The 23538-nt window shown below is 43.9% G+C and overlaps 1 protein-coding gene across 1 annotated transcript in view; it reads right to left on the bottom strand.

Annotated features, from left to right (window-relative positions):
- glra3 (glycine receptor, alpha 3) overlaps positions 1-23538 on the bottom strand; it is a 257224-nt gene that overhangs the window by 36382 nt on the left and 197304 nt on the right. The window contains exon 7 of the mRNA XM_041186381.1: positions 2770-2984. Coding sequence (XP_041042315.1) covers positions 2770-2984 — 215 coding nt within the window. The remainder of the gene's footprint in view (positions 1-2769; positions 2985-23538) is intronic.

The raw sequence follows: 23538 nt of genomic DNA, 5'->3' as shown, positions 1-23538 counted from the left end.
GAACTCACATCACCACAGAATTAGCCCTGGCCTCTGGATTGCTAATCCAGTAACATTACCACTACACCACCACACCACTGCACCACCACACCACCACACCACTGCATCACTGCACCACCTCACCACCACACCACTGCATCACTGCACCACCTCACCACCGCACCACTGCACCACCGCACCACTGCACCACCACACCACTGCACCACCACACCACTGCACCACCACACCACTGAACCACTGTACCACCACACCACTGCACCACCACACCATTGCACCACTGCACCGCCACACCACTGCACCACTACACCACTGCACCACCACACCACTGCACCACCACACCACTGCACCATTGCACCACCACACCACTGCAACACCGCACCACTGCACCATTGCACCACCACACCACTGCACCACTACACCACTGCACCATTGCACCACCACACCACTGCACCACTACACCACTGCACCATTGCACCACTACACCACTGCACCACCGCACGGCTGCACTACTGCTTCCCAAGTATTGTATATAGTCCCAACAATAACCTCTCCGCTCTCACATTCTTTGCCTCAGCTAATAAAGGAAAGCATGTCAGCCTTCTTAACCACCCTTTTAATCTGTCATGGATGCCTTTAAGTATTTGTGGACATGTACTCCACACTACTCAGTGTCATCCCATTTATTGTGTATTCCCTTGCCTTGTTGTACCTCCCAAAATGTATTAACCCACACTTCTCCGAATTGGATTCCATTTTGCACTTTTCTGTCCATCTGACCCGACCATCTAGATCTTCCTGCAGTCTAAAGCTTTCCTCCTCACTATCGACGACACGACCAATTTTTGAATCATCTGGAAATTTTTTTTTATCATGCCCCCTACATTTGAGTCTAAATTAATAATATAAATGATAAAAAGCAAGGACCCCAGTACTGGGCCCAGCAGATCCCCACTGGTAACAGCCTTTGAGTTGCAAAAACACCCATCAACCATTACCCTTTGTTTCCTGCCAGTAAGCAATTTTGGGTCCAGGTTTTCACTCTCGCTTAGCTTCTAAGGGCAGAATTTTGCCGTTGGCGAGCAGGGGGGGCGGTGCCCGCTCTCCAATGCGTAAAAAGACGCGGAATGACATCGGGCGGAACCCCTGATGTCATCTCGCCCCAGTTAAATTTTCAGGAAGGCAGGGACGCAGCAAAATCAGCTGCGGACCCGCTGACCTGCAAATGGCCAATTGAGGCCATTGACAGGATCAATTATACAATTAAAGGGCCTGCCCGTCCAACCTTAAGGTTGTCGGGTCAGCCAGGAGCCCCAGCGGGCAATAGAAAAAACATGAAACCTCATCCACCGGCGGGATGAGGTTTCATGTAGGGTTTAAAAAATTTTAATAAACTTATTATGTACATTATAAACATTTCCCATCTCATGTGACATTGTCACATGAGGGGGATATGTTAAGGGATTTTTGTTTTTCTATTTTTAATGTTTTTTGAAGTGGCAGTGATCTCCCTGAGGCTGCACTTAGCCTCAGGGAGATGTGCGCTCTTTCGTGCGCATGTGCAAAAGAGCACACTCTCGTTTTTGGGGAAACTCCCCACCCACACAGGAAGCACATAGCGCTTCCCGCCGGATGTCAAGCTGGGTAGGCCTTAATTGGCCCGCCCACGTAAAATGGCGGCAGGGCCCACTTCTCTAGCAGGGATCGGCTCCCCACCCATCGGAGATTGGGTCGGGTTTGCCCGCCCGACAGGCAGAAAATTCTGCCCTAACAGTTTTGACTTTTATGACTAGCCTGCCATGTGGGAACTTATCAAAAACCTTGCTAAAATCCATGTAGACCACATCCATCGCACTGTCATCATTAACCCTACTTATCATTTCTTCAAAATATTCAATCAAATTAGTCAGGCATCACCTTCCATAAACAGATCAATGCTGACGTTCCTTGATTAATCCATACCTTTCCAAATCAAAGTTTATATACTGTCCCGTAGAATTGATTCCAATAATTTGCCCTCAACCAAAGTTAAGCTAACTGGGCAATAGTTATCCTAACTATCCCTTTCTTTCTTTTGAAACAATGGTGCAATTTTAGCAGTCCTCCAACCTCCTGGCACCATTCCTGTAGCCAGAGAGCATTGAACTATGATGGTCAGAGCCTCTGCAATTTCCTCCCTTGCTGACTTTAACAAACTGGGATACATTTCACCTGGGGCCTGGTAACATATACTTTCAGAAACTTCAAGTCCTTTAATGCTTCCTCTCTTTAAAATGTGTATCCCTCTTTTGCAAAGAAATTGTGAAATATTACTTTGAGAACCTCACTCACAACCTCTGCCTCCGACACAGGTAACCTTTCTGGTCCTTATTAGGCCCTATTCTTTTCTTACTTATCCTCTTGCTCTTTAATTATTTGTAAAGCATTTTTAGGTTTTCCTTGATTTTACTTGCCAGTATTTTCTCATGTTCTCCCTTTGCTTTCTTAATTTCCTTTTTTTAAATTTCACGCTTGCTTCAAAGGAAAATAAATTGATGAGAGGTATTTAACAGATGCTCCAGATGACATTCCACATGGTGACCTTAATCCTGATCTCAACTTACTGGAGAGATGCACCATGCCATTGGTTTATGCTTCTGATCAATGGGCAGTCAAGATATGGAACTTGACAAGAGGTCGAGCATAGATGGACACACAAGCTCCAGCTCATTTAATATATAACCACTATGAAAAATGATTCACTAATACCATGCAAATAATTCAGCCTCCTACCTTAGGCAGTGAAGCTCGAGATCCAGAGCTTTGCGTAGTCATTGTAAGCACTGTTGTAATACCTAAAGCTACTCTAGCAGGAGCGGCATCCATGTTTATCCAAAATGACACCCAGGATAGAATCACAATTAGAAGACTTGGAATATACATCTGAATTAAATAATAGCCCATTTGTCTCTCAAGATGGAATCTTACTTCAATACATGTGAATTTTCCTGCGAAAGATATAAAGAAACACAAGAAAAGAGGGGAAGACACGTTAGACATATATTAATGTATTGTTGGGTTGGAGTAGTTTCAAAGATTCCCAAAGAATGCTAGCTATAAAGATTTATTTTAACATATTTACAGATTATGGAGAATGCTCTTACCAAGTTCTGATCATGTTTGCTTGCTTTCCTTTTACTTTCACTTTAGACTTTCCCAGAGCCTCACATCACATTAGTATGCCATTCCCTTCTATGACATAACATACTATTACAGTTAAACCTTCATGGAACTTAGTCTAACATATTCCATTATACTACATCTTCCCTCAAGTCTCTGTTCAGACTTCAACTGTAGTATATAGCCCTTTATACTATTATGCAAGCAGCTAGAGTGAATAATCAGTGATGTCAGATAATGTCAGATCACATATAACTGGGAGCTGAGGGAATAAAGGTCTAATAGAGCTCTGCTAAAGCCTGTCTCTGTAAATAGTGTAAATAGTCAGTAAATGTTCACTAGTTTGCAACTCTATGGTTTCCAGCTCTCTTCTACTGAGGACAACTGGAGCCCAGAGCTCAGTTGTGATAGTGATAATACATGGTGGCAGCGGTCTGTGAACCATTTTTTAAGGATCCTTGTCGATGGTAAGAAAGGCGGGAAAGTGAAATAGTAGTCAGCTCAGCAGAGCACACTTGAAAAATGCCTATAGCAGCAAACGGAGAGATAAATTGTTACTGGAGTCCTGCAACAACCGGAAATAGGTGTAGAGAGATATGGAGAAAGCCTTCCTGAGCCCCTGGGCGATGCAGAGGGCCTTGACCAGGCCGTGCACTGGATCAACTGGTGTCGCCACTTAAACCACTACAGAATTGCCTCCAGACTCGCAAAGAAACCAGGTAAGGATTGGGTCAATGTGCTATCATACACAATTAGCAACAGAACCAAAGACATTTAAATATTGCAGCGGGTCAATGAGGAAACTGCTGGATATACAGAAGTCCTTGGTGCTTTTGACTCCTTCTTTAGTTAAACACAATACTGGTACAGGCAAAGAAATTTTCGACAGAGCCACGCAAAAGTTTGCTGTAAGTATTGATCCCTTTCAAAATCTTTGTTATAGGCTGCTAATTCACAGGAGATATGACAGGGCACCCAGAGTGCCTGCCAACAAGCAGAGCGGGAAGAGATAGGGTGCAGTCATGGCCATTGTTAGATGTTTCTGTTGTAGCGGGAAATGATTACATTGCCACCACTCCTGTCCAGCCATTAACTCCGAGTGCCACTTCTGCCACAGGAGGGGGCATTTTCAAAGTCTGGCATGACAGGGAGCTTTCAGCTCCGGGTCAAAACTTTAAAGGCACCCTACCCTCAACAATAGCTTTTAAAGCACAAGAAAATCCCCATGAGTATCAACCACTTTTTTTAGCTGAGGTCACAGAATCCAAAAGGCATTTTTAGATCGCTAAAATAATGGTTAGTGACCACCGGTTGACTTTTAAATTGGAGTGGGAGTGTCCATTTGCTCTGATAACACACCCTGGCTGAAACCTGGGTTCCTCCAGCCTGCAACCACCTGATTCCATAGCTCAGGGGGCATTTCAGTGAAGGTACAAAGCCAGGTGACTGCGACTCTGTTAAAATGGAAGAGAAATGACTGAACCCTTTTACATCATCTACAATCAGGCATCCTTGCTACTGAACTGCAGAGCTTGCGCTGACTTGTGCCTTATTTGCAAGCAAGATGAGTTGGTCAATCAAGATAGACCTGACAAGCTCAAAAGATAATTCCCTAAATTGATCACTGGGCTGGGGAAACTACAAATAGCATACCACATCATCTTTAAACCAATTACTAAGTGGGTGTGCTTAATTACTTGTGGAAGGTTCCTCACCCTCTCTTATCAAAAGTCAGGATGGAGATAGATGTCACGCTACACCAGTGGGTGATATCACCTGCCACCCAGCTCAACTAATGGTTCTTTGTGTTTAGTGTGGGCCTTGCACAATTGAATAAGGTGGGAGAAAAAGAAATTCACCCCATGTTATCTGTTGACAAGAGTTTGGCGAAGCTCACGGTGAGCTCAGTCTTCACAAAATTAGATGCAAAAAGTGGCTTTTGGCAGCTTCCACTGGACAAAGAGTCCAAGCTCGTAGCTGCATTGATCAGTCCTTTGGAAGATACTGTTTTAATGGCCTTCCATTTGGAAGTGCCTCAGCACCCAAGATCTTCCAATGTACTATGACAGCTATCTTAAAGGGCCTTGAAGGTATCATCTGGCATACATCATCCCTGGCTCCACCAGGGCAGAACAAGATACCAGACAATGGGCAGTACTGTGATGTCTGAAGGCTGCAAGTCTCTCACTAAACCACAAGTGTGCATTTTCCAAGCCCACCATCAACTCACTGGGCCACATTGTTGATAGCTTAGGAGTGATGGCAGATCCCCAAAAGTCAGCGGCCATCAAGAATTTTCCACCACCCCTTAATGTGACCGAACTCCAATGCTTTCTGGGAATGGTTAACCTGTTGGGCAAGTTTGGTGCACATCAACGAACCCCTGAGATTGCTTTCAAAACAGAACCTGACTTGGTATTGAAACACACATCAACAATGGGCATTTGATATAATCAAGCACATGCTTACATCTACCCAAACTCTAGCCTACTATGACCTGGAACTCCCCAATATTCTTGCAGCCAACACTGCTCCGTTGGCTTAAGTATGGTTTCATTTCAAATCCAGTGCAAAGCTCCCTATCGCCAGTCTACTACACCTCCAGGGCGCTAACAGATACTGAATAGCGGTACACTTTCATCGTGAAAGTGGCCCTGGCAGTCTCATGGGCCTGTGAGAAGTTCCCTGATTATATCCTCAGACTCATGGTGATCCATTCACCATGTAGATGGATCTTTAGCTGTTACTAACCCTGCTCAATACCAAGGAGTTGGCAAAGATGCCACCCCAATCCAGAAGTTCTGATTGCACCTTATGCGCTTTCATGCTGCAGCAGAATATATTCACGGCAAACTCCAAACCATAGCTGATGCTTTCTCCTGCATCCCTGTGGGGAAGCAGGCACAAAATGATGTCTCCTTTGTTCTGGACATAGTGTTCTATGCCTCTTTCTCAACGAGGTTTCTCCCAGTGACCGCTCAAAAATTAGAAGAAATTTGCACAGTTCAGAATGCCGCAGCTGAATGCGTGTAAAATTCGGAAGGACTGCATCACTGGCTGGTCTGCATATGTTCCCACTAATTGCATTTTAAAGCAATACTTTGAACAACACCATCACCTTAGCTTAATGGGTGACCTGCTCGTCTTTCGCAAACACATAGTTATTAACAGGCTCGTCAGGCTGGACGTTCTCCAACACTTACATCACGGACATCTGGGCATTCCCAAGTGTTGGGCACGAGCCCATAACTTCATCTGGTGGCCTGGTATCGAAGGCCATTGAAGACAAGGTCTCTAATTGTCCAAGGAAGCCTTGATGGCCTCATAACGTTCCCATCTCACCCATGGGAGTGCTTCGGGATGGATCTGTTCATCTTCAGGGGTAAAAAATTTCTCATTGTCATTGACTACTATTCCCAATGGATTAAGGTCAAGCAATTGCAGGGCCATATCTCGGTTATCACTATACTTAGAGGTTTTGCCACACATAACATCCCAGGTATGGTCATTTCACATAATAGCCCACAGTTCGCTTTCGCTAATGATTGCTTCAAACATTTCACTGATTAGTACAGCTTCTTACATGTCACCAGCTCACCTAAATACCTACAGGGCAATGCCGAGGTCAAATGGGGGATCTGAATGGTCAAGGCCCTGTTAATGAAAAGCAATGATATTGACCTGGCTTTGCTTAGTTTCCAGTCCACACCTTTACACAACAGTCTGACTCCTTTGGAGTTCCTTTTTCTTATTCTTTCATGGGCCAGCATTTATCGCCCTTGAGAGGGTGGTAGTGAGCAGCATTTTTGAAGTGCCGCAATCCATGTAGTGGGATACACTTGCGGTGCTCTTAGGAAGGAAGTCCCAGGATTTTGACCCAGCCACAGTGAAGGAACAGCGGTATAGTTCCAAGTTAGGATGGTGTGTGGTTTGGTTGGGAACTTGCAAGTGGTGGTTTTCCCAAGCATCTGCTGCCCCTGACCTTCAAGATGGTAGTGGTCATGGGTTTGGAAGGTGCTGTCGAAGGAGCCATCGTGAGTTGCTAAAGCGCATCTTATAGATGGGACACACTGCTGCCACTGAATGTCAGTGATGGAGGGAGAATGTTGATGGTGGTGGATGGGGTGCCAATCAAGCAGGCTGTTTTGTCCTGGATAGTGTCGAGTGTTCTGGAGTGTTGTTGGAGCTGCACTTAATTAAGTCAAGTCAAGTGGAGAGTATTGCATCACACTCCTGATTTGTGCCTTGTAGATGGTGGACAAGCTTTGGGAAGTCAGGAAATTAGCTACTCACTGCACAATTTCTAGCCACTGACCTGCTTTTGGATTCAAAGTTTTTATGTACTTTGTCCAGTTCAGTTTCTGGTTAATGGGAACCCCCAGAATGTTGATAGTGGGGGATTCAGTGATGGTAATGCCATTGAATGTGAAGGAGAGATGGTTAGATTCTTTCTTGTTAGAGATAGTCATTGCCTGGCACTTGTGTGGCGCGCATGTTACTTGCCACTTTTCAGCTCAAGCCTGAATGTTGTCCAGGTCTTGCTGCATTCAGACATGGACAGCTTCAGTACCTGAGGAGTTATGAATGGTGCTGAACATTTTGCAATCATCAGTGAACATTCCCACTTCTGACCTTATGATGGAAGGAAGGTCATTGATGAAACAGTTAAAGATGGTTGGATCCAGGACACTACCCTGAGGAACTCCTGCATTGATGCCCTGGAGCTGAGATGACTGACCTCCAACAACCACAACCATCTACCTTTGTGCTGGGTATTAGTCCAGCAGCAGAGAGTTTTCTCCTGATTCCCATTGACTCCAATTTTGCCAGGGCTTCTTGATGCCACACTCGGTCAAATGCTGCCCTAATGTCAAGGGCAGTCACTCTCACCCCACCTCATAATGGGTAGGAGGTTACCTACTCAGCTCCCGAGTCTCCCGCATGCTCTTCGACCAGGTATCACAGAGACCGACTTAGATAAGGTCTGGAAGAAGGAAGAATGCTGTAGTGCAAACTAAGTTGTCATCTTCGACCTCTGTCATAAGGTGCAATAACTGCTAGCACTCCATCCTGGAGAGACTGCCTGGACCTAGGACCAGAACCAACCTATCCAGGGTTTGAGCCCTGGGTTCATCCTCTTTCTTACTCAGTCGCAACAGATCAGCATTGGTGTCTACCAGCAAGCGGGACTTGCCGGCCTGAATTGACCTCCCAGACGAAAGCGATGATGCCCCAACTGCCTCAGTGGATTGTCCACATCCTCCCTTGCATGATGCTTGTGTTCCTGCCCCTCCTTCAAAAGAAATGAGGACATGGTCTTTCCCTCTAACATGGAGGGCCTGATTTTGGTGGGATGCGGGGTTGGGAGCAGGGAAGAGGAGGATAACAGTGTAAACAGTTTATGAATAGAAGGAAAGGCTTGGGGAAAGGTGTAATATAAAGGGTTAATAGCTATTATGCTAATAGCTATGCTCATAGTTAGAGTGCATCGTCAACGATGTCAGATGATGTTAAATCACATGTAGCAGGAATCCAAGGGGAGAAGGTTGTAATGGAGTCCTGCTAAAGTCAGTCTCTGTAAGTAGTGTAAATAGTCAATAAATGTTCATTAGTTTGCAACATCATGGCTTTCAGATGTCTTCTATCAAAGAGGTGCAGAGCCTGGTCATGATATTAATATATCAACGTTCTTTGGTATTCCTGGAAAGCTAATGCTTCAATCTCCTGGACATTTTATTCTGGACATTTTAGCGTTTTGAAGCCTTATCAGAAATGTAGCCTCTTTTTGTTCTCTTAGGTAAATTTTATTTCTTTCGCTCTTCATGTTCTCTTGTTCTCTCTCCTTCCTCTGTTTTTTTGAGGCTCTCACCTTGGCTGACACCAATAAGCATTGTGGTGCCTTCACTAGTCTATCGTTCCTCTCTCATCTGTAGGGAATAAGGCATTCTCATTCTCATGCTGGTCCTCTGGATGCAATTGAACAGAATTCAAGCTAGTAGATAGTTGGGCTCACCTGCTTCAGTGTCTCCTTTCATTTCTGATGATTGTGACCTCTCTGGTCTTTGATTTTCAGTCTGTGGTTCAATTACAATCAAAACTCTTCTGTTTCTTTTCACATTTTTTTATTCGTTCATGCTATGTGGGATTTGTTGGCTGGGCCAGCATTTATTGCCCATGCCTAGTTGTCTTTGAGAAGGTGGGCTGCCTTCATGAACCACCGCAGTCCATGTGGTGTAAGTACCCACAGTGCTGTTAGGGTTGGTGTTCCAGGATTTTGACCCAGCGACACTGAAGGAATGGTGATATGTTTCCAAGTCAGGATGGTGAGTGACTTGGAGAGGAACTTCCAGGTGGTGGTGTTGCAATCTAGCTGCTGCCCTTGTCCTTCTAGGTGGTATTGAACCTGGGTTTGGAAGGTGCTGTCTAAGGAGCCTTGGTGAATTCCTGCAGTGCATCTTGTAGGTGGTATACCCTGTTGCTACTTTGTGACAGTGGTGGAGGGAGTGAATATTTGTGGATGTGGTGCCAATCAAGCAGGCTGCTTTGTCCTGGATAGTGTTCAGCTTCTTGAGTGTTGTGGAGCTGCACTCATCCAACCAAGTGGTGAGTATTCCATCACACTCCTGATTTGTGCCTTGTAGATGGTGGACAGGCTTTTGGGAATCAGGAGGTGAGTTTCTCATCGCACAATTCCTGGCCTCTGACCCCCTCTTGTAGCCACAGTATTTATATGGCTAGTCCAGTTCAGTTTCTGGTCAATGGTAACCCCCAGGATATTGATAGTGGGGGATTCAGTGAAGGCAATGACATTGAGCATCAAGGGGCAATGGTTAGATTCTCTCTTGTTGGAGATGGTCATTGCCTGACACTTGTGTGGTGCGAATGTTACTTGCCACTTGTCAGTCCAAGTCTGGATATTGTCTAGGTCTTTCTGCATTTGGACATGGCCGTTTCAGTATCTAAGGAGTCGCGAATGGTGCTGAACATTGTGCAATCATCAGTGAACACCCCCACTTCTGACTTTATGATGGGAAGAAGGTCATTGATGAAGCAGCTGAAGATGATTGGGTCAAGGACACTTCCCTGAGGAATTCCTGCAGTGACCTCCTGGAGCTGAGATGACTGACCTCCAACAACCACAGCAATCTTCCCTTGTGCTAGGAATGACTCCAACCAGTGGAGAGTTTTCCCCCTGATTCCCATTGACTCCAGTTTTGCTAGGGCTCCTTGATGCCACACTCAGTCAAAAGTGGCTTTGATGTCAAGGGCGGTCACTCTCACCTCACCTCTGGAGTTCTCCTCTTTTGCTCATGTTTGAACCAAGGCTGTAATAAGGTCAGGAGCTGAGTGGCCCTAGTGGAACCCAAACTGGGCATCAGTGAGCAGGTTATTGCTAAGCAAGAGCCACTTGATAGCACTGTTGATGACCCCTTCCATTTCTTTACTAATGAGGGAGAGTAGACTGATGGGGCGGTAATTGGCCATGTTGGATTTGTCCTGCTTTTTGCGTACAGGACATTGTGTACAGGGCAATTTTCCACATAGCCGGGTAGATGGCAGTGTTGAAGCTGTATTGGAACAGCTTGGCTAGGGGTGCAGCAAGTTCTGGAATTTCTGGAACTATTGCCGGAATATAGTCAGGGCCCATAGCCTTTGCAGTATCCAGTGCCTTCAGTCGTTTCTTGATGTCATATGGAGTGAATCGGATTGGCTGAAGACTGGCATCTATGATGCTGGGGACCTCCGGAGGAGGGCGAGGTGGATCATCCACTCGGCACGCTGGCTGAAGATTGTTGTAAATGTACCCTGTTCTGTCTGGACAATGTAAGATCCAGGGTGTGCTGATTTTTCCAATACTTCTCCAAAGCTCGAATGATTTCTTATCCAAACTTGTTCGCTCCTGTCAAAGATCTGATGATGTTCTTACTCTATGAATTGTACATGTGACACATCTGGACATTATTTATTCTAGTGACTTTAATAGATCCAGCTACCAAACTGAATACCATGCTCCAGTCTGCACTTGGTAACATCAGGTCAGATGACCTTGATATAGGTATTGTAAGATTTCTAGTCTCAATGCACTTGGGATTACTATCCTATAGTTGTATACCCGTAAATCATCGATCACTGCCAGATGTGCTCACTGCTTGAAATATGGTCTCAAGATAGGACTATGTTGTATATATGCTGGCCATCCTCTGAGGCAAAGTTATCTGATCTGCTTACACTCCTCATCTGATTTTTGAACCTCTTTGATTTCACTCAATTTTTGTGTAGTTGGCAGTAATGTCTGGACTTTCATAGCAAACTTCTCAGCTCCTTTTACAAATTCAATGTCACATTTTTTTGGTTTCTCTGCTTCAGTATGTGATAACATTGTTGCTCCCCTTGAGCATATACTGTATGAGTATCAAACTTCATTAATGTTAATTTAAACCTTTGAACTCTTGATGGCATCGCTGCAAGCTCTTTGGAATTCAGCAGTGTGACTAAATGCTTATGTTTCATTTCTAGCGTAATGTGAAGAGCTAAGACGTAGTCAGCAAATTTCCCATATGCCCACGTGGCTGCTAATGCTTCCTTTTAGTTTATTGCATATCTCTTCTCTGTAGCCGTTAATGACTGTGATACATAATTGACTGGTCTGCGTTTTCCATCTCTTTGTAACTGTGAAAGTACTGCAGCCAATCCTGGAGATGATGTTTCCACTGTGATTGTTGTAGGTACCTCCGGGTTGTAATGTGCTAATATCTCTGATGACATCAACCTCTTCTTTATTTTGTTGAATGATTTCTGATGTGATTCTTCCCAACACCATTCCTTGTCTTGGCATAACAACTGGTGTGGTGGCTTATTGAGCTCTGTTAAGTTTGCTCTTAGAAATTTTGCCAATGATTGACTATTCACATGAACCTATGCAACTCTGTGATGTTCCTTGTGGCTGGAAATTTCTTTATGGCCCTGCACTTCAGTGCATTAAACTTTATTCCTGATGCACTCACAATGTGACCAAGAAACTTGATTGGTGGCAGTGCAAACTTGCATTTACAAGTATCAATCCTGCCTTTTATAGTCTAGTTTGAGTGGACCCATGTATCAACACATCATCCATGTGGCAAAATACTCAATGTAAACCCTCTAAAAGATTTGACATTATTATTTGGAAGATCTCTGGTGCTGATGTTATTCCAAAGGGCAGTCAGGGAAGAGAGTCCTCTGCAGTCACTGTCACCGTGAAGCAGTCTGGGAAGAGAGTCCTCTGCAGTCAACGTCACTGTGAAGCAGTCTGAGAAGAGCATCCTCTGCAGTCACAGTCACCGTGAAGCAGTCTGGGAAGAGCTTTCTCTGCAGTCTCCATGGCCATGAAGCAGTCTGGGAAGAGTGTCCTCCGTGGTCACCATTGCCATGAAGCAGTCTGGGAAGAGTGTCCTCCGCAGTCATTGTTGCCACAAAGCATTGTGGGAAGAGCGTCCTCTGCAGTCACCATCACCATGAAGCAGTCTGGGAAGAGAGTCCTCCGCAGTCACCATCGCCGTGAAGCAGTCTGGGAAGAGTGTCCTCCGCAGTCACCGTCGCCGTGAAGCAGTCTGGGAAGAGTGTCTACCGCATTCACCATCGCCATGAAGCAGTCTGGGAAGAGTGTCCTCCGCAGTCACTGTCGCCATGAAGCAGTCTGGGAAGAGTGTCCTCTGCAGTCACTGTCGCCGAGTAAAAAAAAACAAAGAGTGACATCACAGGAAAACCATAAGTTCATTGGTTGGTAAGTAACTGCTAGTTTGAACTACCTACTCTAAGTTGACTTCAGATTAAAGGTGACTCCTGGGGCCCAGGATCAGAGGCCTAACACTTCAGCTTTAACTCAGCAGAGAGAGCGAGTTTCAGTTGATTTAAAAAAGTGTATTTTGAATCTCTATTCCAACTTGCTTTCAGATTAAAGGTAAATAGGAGAAATATTTTACAGATTGATAAATACAGATCAGTAGAAAAAATAAAAATTGAAAAACTAATTAAATAAAATAGAGATGCAGGGCCAGGCAATGTGTTGTAGCTGCATCATGTGGGAGCTGATGGACCCCATTGTGGTTCCTAGTGACCACATTTGTAGCAAATGTTGGTTGCTCGAGGAACTTCGGCTCAGAGTTGATGAGCTGGAGTCTGAGCTTTGGACACTGTGACACATCAAGAAGGGGGAGAGTTACCTGGACACTGTGTTTCAGGAGACAGTCACACCCCTTAGATTAACTACCTTAAATTCAGCCAGTGGTCAGGGACAGGAGGGTGTGACTATGAGTGAGGCAGGTAGAGGGGTCCAGGAAGTAGCACGGCAGGAGCCTCAGCCTTTACCCTTACCCAACAGCTTCGAGATTCATGCTCCCTGTGTGGACGAGAGCGGGGACCGGAAGGAGGATGAGCAAACTGACCATAGCAACATGGTACAGGGAGCCATTCAAGTGGGGGGAAAAAAGAGAAATGTAGTTGTAATCGGGGATAGTATAGTTAGGGGAATAGATACTGTTCTCTGTAGCCAGGATCAAGGGTCCCGAAGGCTGTGTTGCCTACCTGGTGCCAAGGTTAAGGATATCTCATCTGGGCTGCAGAGGAACTTGGAGTGGGAGGGGAAAGATCCAGTTGTTGTGGTCTACGTAGGTACCAATGGTATAGGTAGGAGAAGGAAAGAGGTTCTGCTTTAGGGGCTAAATTAAAAAGCAAAACCAAAAAGGTAATAATCTCCGGATAACTACCTGAGCCACTACCTAATTGGCACGGGTCAATAAGATTAAAGAGGTAAATGTGTGGCTCAAAGATTGGTGTGGGAGAAATGGGTTTAAATTCATGGGACATTGGTGCCAGTACTGGGGAAAGAGGGAGCTAGTCCATTCAGGCAGGCTCCACTTGAATCATGCTGGGACCAGTGTCCTGGTGAATCGCTTAACTAGGGTTGTAGATAAGGCTTTGAACTAAATAGTGAAGGAGAGGGTTCAGTTTCATGGAAATATAAAAAATCAAAGTTTAAGGAGAGGGTAAGAGTGCAGGTTAGTGATGAGGCTGATTGTTACCAAAAAGTGAAAGAAAGGGACAGAGTGTGTGAATGCCATATTGCACCAAAGAATCATATAAGAGTAGGGAAAATTGACAATAGGGCAAAAGTAAAGGCTTTATTTCTGAATGTGCGTAGCATTCAGAATAAAACTAATGAGTTAACAGCGCAAATAGAGATAAATAGGTATGATTTGGTGGCGATTACAGAGTCGTGGCTACAGAGAGAACAGGTTTGGGAGTTGAATATCCAAGGGTACTCAGTGTTTCGGAAGGATAGGCAGGAAGGAAAAAGAGGTGGTGTAGCTTTGTTAGTAAAGGAAGAGATCAGTGTTATAGTGAGGAATGATATAGGCACTGGAGAGTAAGACTTAGAGTCAGTCTGGGTAGAAATAAGAAATAGCAAGGGAAAGAAGTCCCTGGTGGGAGCAATCTATAGATCCCCAAACAGTACTTCAGCAGCAGGCCATAGTATAAATCAGGATATACTGGGAGCATGTAAGAAAGGCATGGCAATAATTATGGGTGATCTTAATGTGCATACAGACTGAACTAATCAAATTGGGAAGGGTAACCCCAAGGGAGAGTTCACAGAGTGTATTAGAGATTGTTTCTTGGAGCAATATGTTGTGGAGCCAAATAAGGAACAGGCTATTCTGGATTTGGTTTTCTGTAACGAGATGGGATTAATAAATGATCTCATAGTAAAGGATCCTCTAGGGAAGAGTGATCATAGCATGCTAGAATTTCAAGTTCAGTTTGAGAGTGAGAAACTTGAGTCCCACACTAGTGTTCTGAAGTTAAACAAAGCTAACTACATCGGCATGAGGGCAGATTTGGCCCTAGTGGACTGGGCAGGAAGACTACAAGGTTGGACAGTTGGTGAACAGTGGCAGATATTTAAGGAGATATTCAAGTCCTCCCAAGTAAAATATATTCCAAAGAGGAAGAAAGATGGTAAGGGGGGGAAAAAGCATCTATGGCTAAGCAAAGAAGTTCAAGATAACATAAAGGCAAAAAATAAGGCATACCAAATTGCAAAGGTCAGTGGCAGGCTGGAAGATTGGGAAACTTTTAAAGATAAACAAAGCATTACTAAAAATAAGTAAAAAGAGCAAAGGTAAATTATGAAAGAAAACTAGCGCAAAATGTAAAAACTGATAAAAAAATAGCAAAAGCTTCTACAAGTATATAAAAGGAAAGAGAGTAGCTAAAGTGAATGTTGGTCCCTTGGAGGATGAGACTGGGGAGTTAATAGTGGAGAACGCAGAAATGGCAGAGATGCTTAATCAATATTTTGCCTCAGTTTTCATGGTGGAAGACACTAGTGCCACCCCAATAGTAACTGGTAGTGCAGAGAGAATAGAGAAGGGGGAACTTAGAACAATCACCATCACTAGAGAAAAAGTACTGAGCAAACTATTGGGATTAAAGCGTGACAAGTCCCCAGGACCTGATGGCTACATCCCAGGGTCTTAAAGGAAGTGGCAGCAGAGATAGTGGATGCATTGGCTATAATATTCCAAAATTCCCTGGATTCTGGAAAGGTTCCAGTGGATTGGAAAATGCTAATAAGATGCCCTTACTCAAAAAGTTGGGGGGGGGGGGGTGGGAGGCAGAAAGTAAAAATTTAGGACCAGTTAGTTTAAAGTATGTCATTGGGAAATTGTTGGAACCCATTATTAAGAAATAGTAATGGGGCATTTGGAAAATCAAAATGTAATCCATCAGAGTCAGCGTGGTTTTATGAAGAGTAAATCATGTTTGACTAATTTGCTAGAGTTCTTTGAAGATGTGACGAGCAAAGTGGATAATGGGGATCCTGTAGATGCAGTATATCTGGACTTCCAGAAGGCCTTTGATAAGGTGCCGCACAAGAGAATAATACACAAGATAAGATCACATGGAGTTAGGGGTAAAATATTAGCTTAGATAGTGGATTGTCTAACTAACAGAAAGCAGAGAGTCGGGACAAATGGGTCTTTTTCTGGATGACAAGCTGTAACTGGTGGGGCGCCACAGGGTTCAGTCCTTGGGCCCCAACTATTTACAATCTATATTAATGACTTGGATTCAGGGATAGAAGGTACTATAGATAAATTTGCAGATGACACCCAAATAGGAGGCAAAGTAAGTTGCAATGAAGAAATAAGAAATTTACAAATGGATATGGACAGGTTAGATGAATGGGCCAAAATTTGCCAGATGGAGTTTAACGTGGACAAGTGTGAGGTTATCCATTTTGGTTGGAAGAATAAAAAGGCGACTTATTATTTAAATGGAGAGAAACTTCAGAATGCTTCGGTGCAGAGGGATCTGGGTGTCCTCGCGCATGAATCGCTGAAAGCTGGTATGCAGATAATAAGGAAAGCAAATGGAATTTTGGCATTTATTGCAAAAGGAATAGAGTATAAAAATGGGGAAGTGTTGTTGCAACTGTGCAAGGCATAAGTGAGACTGCACCTGGAGTACGGTGCACAGTTTTGGTCCCCTTACTTGAGGAAGGATATGGTTGCATTGGAGGAGGTTCAGAGGAGGTTCACTAGATTGATTCCAGAGATGCGGGGCTTGTTTTATGAGGAGAGATTGAGTGGTTTAGGCCTATGCTCACGAGAGTTTAGAAGGATAAGAGGAGATCTAATTGAGGTATATAAGATGCTAAAGAGGATAGACAAATTAGACGTGGAGCAGATGTTTCCCCTTGTGGGGCATTTTAGAGCGAGAGGCCATAGTTTTAGGCTAAGGGGTGGTAGATTTAAATCTGAGATGAGGAAGAATTACTTTTCTCAAAGGGTCGTGAATCTGTGGAATTCACTACCTCAGAGTGCAGTGGATGCCAGGAAGCTGAATAAATTTAAGGAGGAGATAGACAGATTTTTAGTGAGTAACGGGTTGAAAGGTTAAGGGGAGAGGGCGGGAAATTGAGTTGAGGCCGAAATGAGATTAGCCATGATCGTATTGAATGGCGGGGCAGGCTCGAGAGGCTGAATTGCCTACTCCTGCTCCTAGTTCTTATGTTCTTAGGTTAAAACAGAATCTTCCAATTGGTGCTATGAAATTCTGAGAAGCTTGAACTCCTCTTCTAGTAGTATTTGCCTGAATCCAATGTTAGCATCTACTTTAGAGAATGTTGAGGTCTTCCTTAATTTAGCTGAACCCTCATATACTGATGCCATTGCGTGGACTTCTGTTACTATTCCAGCTGATGTTACTACTGGATAAGTCAGATCACAGAGAGAAAGCTGGCTTGATAGATTCTAATATTTTTAAGAAACAGTGGAGGTAAGTTACAGAACACATTCACAAGAGTCTGCTGAGGAACATTTAACACAAAGAATAAAACTTTTATTGAACAAGGAAAATGAATTATATTACACCAGACGAAAAGATTGGAAAGATCTCAATATAAACACAAGAAAATGATTCAAACATTCGCTCCTCCTTCACTCTATCTATATCTTTATAGACACATACAAATTTGGAAAGAGAAGACAATCTACCATATCTATCTTATATTCTAATATTCAGGGTAAGTATGGGATATAAGTGAATTAACCGGTGAACTGTCGTCAGACACACCACATTCCAAAGTAAATGACAGATGCGACCAAAGCAGATTCCATGGATTTCTCAACAACCTAGCCAGATGCTTGTCACACCGTGAGCCAGCCGGTCTCTCGGAAACTTGGGCCGGGATTTTCTGGCCCGTTGTGGCGGAACCCGCTGTGGGAGATTCAGTGGCCCAGCCAAAAGTCCATTGACTTTTGGCGGAACTGGACGACCCCAGGGGTGGGCGGGGACGGAAAATTCCGCCTTGTGTTTTTCTCACGAGGGTTTCCAATCTCCACATCTGAGGAACTCACCTTGAAATTCCCTCCAAACATTGCGCCTATTTGGACGGCTTTAACAAGGATCCACCTGCAGGGTTTCATTCACCTTCTGAGATTCCTTCCCTCTGGGTCTCCGCATACACTCAAGCTTCACCTTCTAAGCACAGTGCCAGACCTTCGGCCACCTCAAGCCAGAACACCACTGCTTCAAAAGGGTACCTATGCCCTTGCGGCCCGCAGCATGGCGTCACCAACCTTTGGCTGCCCTCTCGGATCTTCACTTGAGCCCACTTTGCTTCAAGTCTGCCTCCCTCAGTTTTTTATTTAACTTGGAACCTTTCGCTCTGGTCCTGTTGTTTATTTTGATTCAATGGGATCTACCTCTGATCCCTGTCTTCATCTGCACCTGGGACTTTCTTCTGGGACTTCTTTCTGTCCCATCCCCTGGTTTGTGGCCTTCTAACTGTCCGCCTTCCCGTGTCCTGCTCCTTGGGACACCTTCCTTCCAATGGTGCTCCATTTCAACTCACCTGACCTGCTTGTCCTTCTGTGTATGTGAGCAGGGCTGGTTCCTGCCCTAAAAATGGTAAAATCAATGAATTGCGCATGTGCGGTCATATCCTGGTTGATGCATGCACAGAAGTCCCGGAGCCCGCCCTCTGAGCTGCGACTTTAATTTAAACCTAAGGTAGGTATTGGATCTCATTAGACTTCGCTTTTCACAACTTTATCGAGTGGTGTGAGGTCAACACATATTCTTGTGGAACTGTTTGGCTCTGGAATCAGTCCCATCCCTGAGCACCAACTCATTGGCTTTTTAATGGGTGACATGACTCCCTGTCTTACTTTTGATTCGATATCTTTCTTTACCTTTGGAAGTAAAGGGTGTGTATAAGAAAATTGGTTTTGCTTCGGGACTTAATGTGATACAATATGCTGTTTTTACCTCTTCCAATCCTGTAAATAGCTTCAGGGATGTTGCTCTGAAGTCTCCTGATTGACCTTCACCATTCTTTATTTCTTCTATTCTGTGGATTAGATTCAATTCCATACATGCCTTTCTACTTAAAAGTGAAAATCTCTGATCTTAAATTCTGTACAGTACTGCAGTAATTACTTTCTCCCTGTGCTGTAAAGTAGCTGTTTAATCTCTCAGCACTATCAGCTTGGTTCCTCCTGGTCCATATAGCTTCTTGTAGGATGGATGAAGAACTCTCTTGTTAACCATGCTTCAGCATCTGAAAAGACTAAAACTGCTGCCCCAGTATCTAATTTAAAGTGTGTCCTGTGACCTTCCACCAGGAGCTCTGCACTCCAATAGTTTCCAGTTATTTCCTTAATCTCTCCTAAGAGGGGTATCTCAATGTCTTGTGAGTCTTCAACTTCATGGACTCTGTTATTCTGGAAGCTTTTTCTTTTTGAATGTTCTGCCTGTATTTTCTACTGTGACATACTGTCTGCAAATGCACCATCTTTTTGCACCAATGGCATTGCGCATCTTTGACAGGACAATTCCCGCACCAGTGGCTTTCTCTTCCCCACCAGCAACAGCTAGACTGAGCTTCGGGCATTATTAATTGCTTTTCATGCCCTATGCGTCTCCTTCTCTCTATTTTCCCTGTTTTTATGTCTGACGAATGCAACTGTATCTGTTACTTTAAGATTCGGGCTGTCTCTCTCTCTCTCTCTCCTCTGGCTACTGAATGGTTCTGCCTCCTGATCTCAGCTTGCCTGCATTGAATTAATTGAATTGAATTTGCCAGGGTCAAGTCTTCTCAGGACTGCAAATTATCTGATAATGCATCATCCATTACTCTAATAACTATTCTGTAGTGAATTAACTCGTCTTTTAGTTCATAGCGCTTGCAGTCTTCTGCTAATTGGTACAAAACAATAATAAATGCATTGACACTTTACCCAAGTTTCTGGGTACACTTATTGAACTTTGTGCTTTCCACGATGCTGTTCTTGCTGAGATTGAAATCGGTCTCCTATGCAGCAATAACTTCAGTATATGTGGCATTACCCTCATCAATCCCAAGGTAACTAAAATGTCATCTGCACAGTCGCCCAATGCATACAAAAGTGTGCTGACCTGCTCACAGTTTGGCTTCGCTGTGAGACCCGATGCAGTGTGAAATCGAGTGAAACTCTGTTACTACTTTGGCCACGCTTCATTTAGGCCTGCAACTTTCTCGATACTCTCTGGGAGAGGTAAAGAGTTTTCTGTCACCATCTTTTTACCGCTTGCCACCATTTATTATTGTGTTTTTGGACTGGAGTTTTTTCAGTGACTCCCGAAGACTGCTAGCTATAAAGACTGTAATATTTATTTTAACATATTTATATATTATGGAGAACACTTACAAACTTCTGAATATGATGGCTTTCCTTTTCCTTACAATGAAATGTGTCCCAGAGTCTCATATCACATGAGTACATTATTCCCTTCTATGACATCACAGATTATGACAGTTAAACCTTTATTAGACTTAATCTAACATACTCCTTTATGCTACAAGTCTTAGCGTGCATGGTATTTCAAACACTATTTATTGCTTTTTAGCAGATTATAGTGCATAGATGCCAATTTCCTTTGAACTGGTACCTGTGTAACCATGTGTAATTTTTGAGTATTAATATATTTAAGAAAGGAATGATAAATTTTTCTTACAAAATTGGCCAAAAATAAACAAGTATAGTGCATGTTAACAGTCTCAGTGATGGTGACCATGACAACAATCATCAATTATTGTTAAAACCTATCTAGTTTACTAGTGTCCTTTGGGGAAGGAAACCTGCAGTCCTTACCTGGCCTGGCTTACATGTGATTCCAGACTCATACAATGTGGTTGACTCTTAACTGCCCCCTGTTATGGCCAGTTCAAGGGCAATTAGAGACGGGCAGATTTAATATTTAATGAGAAAGATGACTCCGGGCTATTAACTCCTGCTCAGCTGAAGCCTATGCTTTAATCAGGTTAACAAATTTAAGCCATCATGGTAATGGCAGTTAACCTCATCCTTGACTGGCACAACAGTGAGATGCGAGAAACACACGCTTACTCATCTTATAATAAAAGCAAAAAACTCACATTGACTTCCTTCAATGATCTATCTGTATTTTCCCATCCAAATATCTTCCCTTCTCGAGTTAGAAACATGTGGCGAGCACGGAGGTGGTTGGGTGCTGAAAATTTGTGCTGCTGGCTGCTGTGCCAGTTTCCTTCAACATCCTGCCCCCTGGGCAATTTTCCTGGTGGTGGGATGGAGGGGAGTGGGGTGCAGGATGGCAGCAAGTGGTGGACAGCCACTTAAGGGTCTTTAAAGGCTTATTGTCAGAGATGTATTAGAATTTTCCAGTTGGCTTCCAGGGTCTCTGGGAATTCTCGTCCAGCTACCCGGAGGTGGTCTCCTGGCAGCAGATGGAGATCCAGCACTCCAGGCAGGCTTTAAGGCCCTCCCCACATGCCGGGCTCCAGCTGCAGCCACAGGCCACCCAGTGGAGGAGCTTCCCCTCCAGGTGGCTTAGCTGATAATGGCATTTTTTTAATTTTAAAGTTTAAAACATGGGGAGAGAAGTTAGAGGGAGGGTCTTCATTTTGAGATGGCCTCTTATTTATATGGAAAAGACAGCCTGCTGTGTTTTCGGTGCTGGAGGGCCTCCTATTTGCCCTCCCTGCCCACCGTCCTTAACTGCCCACTTTGGGGAAAATCACTGGTGGGTGACTGTTTCCCCCACAGTGTGGAGGTTGTGACCCCCATTTGACCTTGACATTGGGGTCCTGGCCCAAAGGGCAAAATCCTGTCCTATGGTGTTTAATGGTCAATCATATAATATTTACCTTCATCCTAAGCCACACAAGCATTATTGGAAAGGCTTTAGACAGAAACCCTCAATGATTCCATTCAAACATGGTTACTTTTAATGTCAACAGTTTTATTGAATGGAATTCCAATTGCCACAGTTGGAATTAAAACTCAAATTCATCAGCATTGTTACCCTAGGCCTCTGGATTACTATTCTTGTAACGTAACCACTATACTATGGCAATAAAATCAAAATACTGCAGATGCTGGAGATCCGAAATAAAAATAGAAAATGCTGGAAAAACTCAGCAGGTCTGGCAGCATCCATAGGAGAGAGAAACAGAGTTAATGTTTTGAGTCTGTATGACTCTTATTCGGAAGGAACAAACCAATGCTTTGTTCCTTTACCATTTCCACTCTCTTTGCCTTTTGTTCCATGATATCTCTGTAATTTAATCTCTCCCGCTCTCTAACTATCCCTGACCTTCCATTTTTGCTTTGCCTGACCTTTTCCCCCCTTTATAAACAGCATAAAAACCATCATATTTCTGCCTCTCTTCAGTTCCAAAGAAGTCACATTGGATTCGAAATGTTGGCCAGGATTTTCTGCTCTGGGTCTAAGTCTGTGGCTGGAGCAGGAAGTCGGAGTGATTCCTACTGGAGAACGGAGAGGGTGAGTTCATCGAATCGTGCACTGCCCACCTAGTGAATTGTTATGCAGCCGGGAGGATTACATCGAATCATGGGATGGGGCAGGCAGGAAGCTGCACATCCCACCATCAAGTCCAGGCACTATATTTAAAAGGCAGCCAGACGGCCAGTGATACATCACACCAGGAGTCCAGGACCTCGACATGGCTTCTAGGAAGCAGCAAGCACTGGCAGCACGGTTCAGTGAAGAGTCCCTGGAGACTCTTCATAAAATGTTTCATTTAGTTTAATATAAAAACCTTTCAAGAACTGATGGTCTGATTCCTGAATTTGGGACTGCATCTCAAACATACCACTTAAAATAAAGGTTATGACAGTTGTTTAAAGTTTCCCTCTGGGATTTTTAAATAACTCAGTTTTACCAACTGCTGGGTCATAACATCTTGCCTTTTCCCCATACTCTTGCACTTGTTTTTATTCAATTAATCATCTAATATCCTCTTGAGTGTTTCAATTGAACCTGCCTCCACCACACTTACAGGCAACACATTCCAGACCTGAACCACTTGTGTGGAAAAGCTTTTTCTCCCATCACACTTGTTTCTTTTGCACGTCACTTTAAATCTGTGCCTTCTCATTCTTGATCATTTTATGAGTAGAACAGCTTCTCCCTATCTACTCTATCCAGCCCTCTCAAGATTTTGAACATCTCTATCAAATCTTCTCTCAGCCTTCTTCTCTCCAAGGAGAACAATCCCAACCACTCTAATCTATCCTCAGAACTGAAAAGTTTCTCATCCCTGGAACCATTCCTGCATACCTCTCCTGCACTCTCTCCAGTGTGTTCATATCCTTCCTATAATGTGGTGCCTAGAACTGTACACAATACTCCAGCTGAGATCTAACGAGTGTCTTATATAAGTTCAGCATAACCTCCTTGCTTTTGTACTCTCTTTCCCTATTAATAAAGCCCAGGATACTATATGCTTTATTAGTTGCTCTCTCCACCCGTTCTATCACCTTCAATGATCTATGGTACATATATACTCAA

This window comes from Carcharodon carcharias, chromosome 4, assembly GCF_017639515.1.
Source record: "Carcharodon carcharias isolate sCarCar2 chromosome 4, sCarCar2.pri, whole genome shotgun sequence".
Taxonomy (NCBI): domain Eukaryota; kingdom Metazoa; phylum Chordata; class Chondrichthyes; order Lamniformes; family Lamnidae; genus Carcharodon; species Carcharodon carcharias.
Note: the sequence above shows the minus strand (reverse complement) of the source record. Positions and strands in the feature narration are given on the sequence as shown.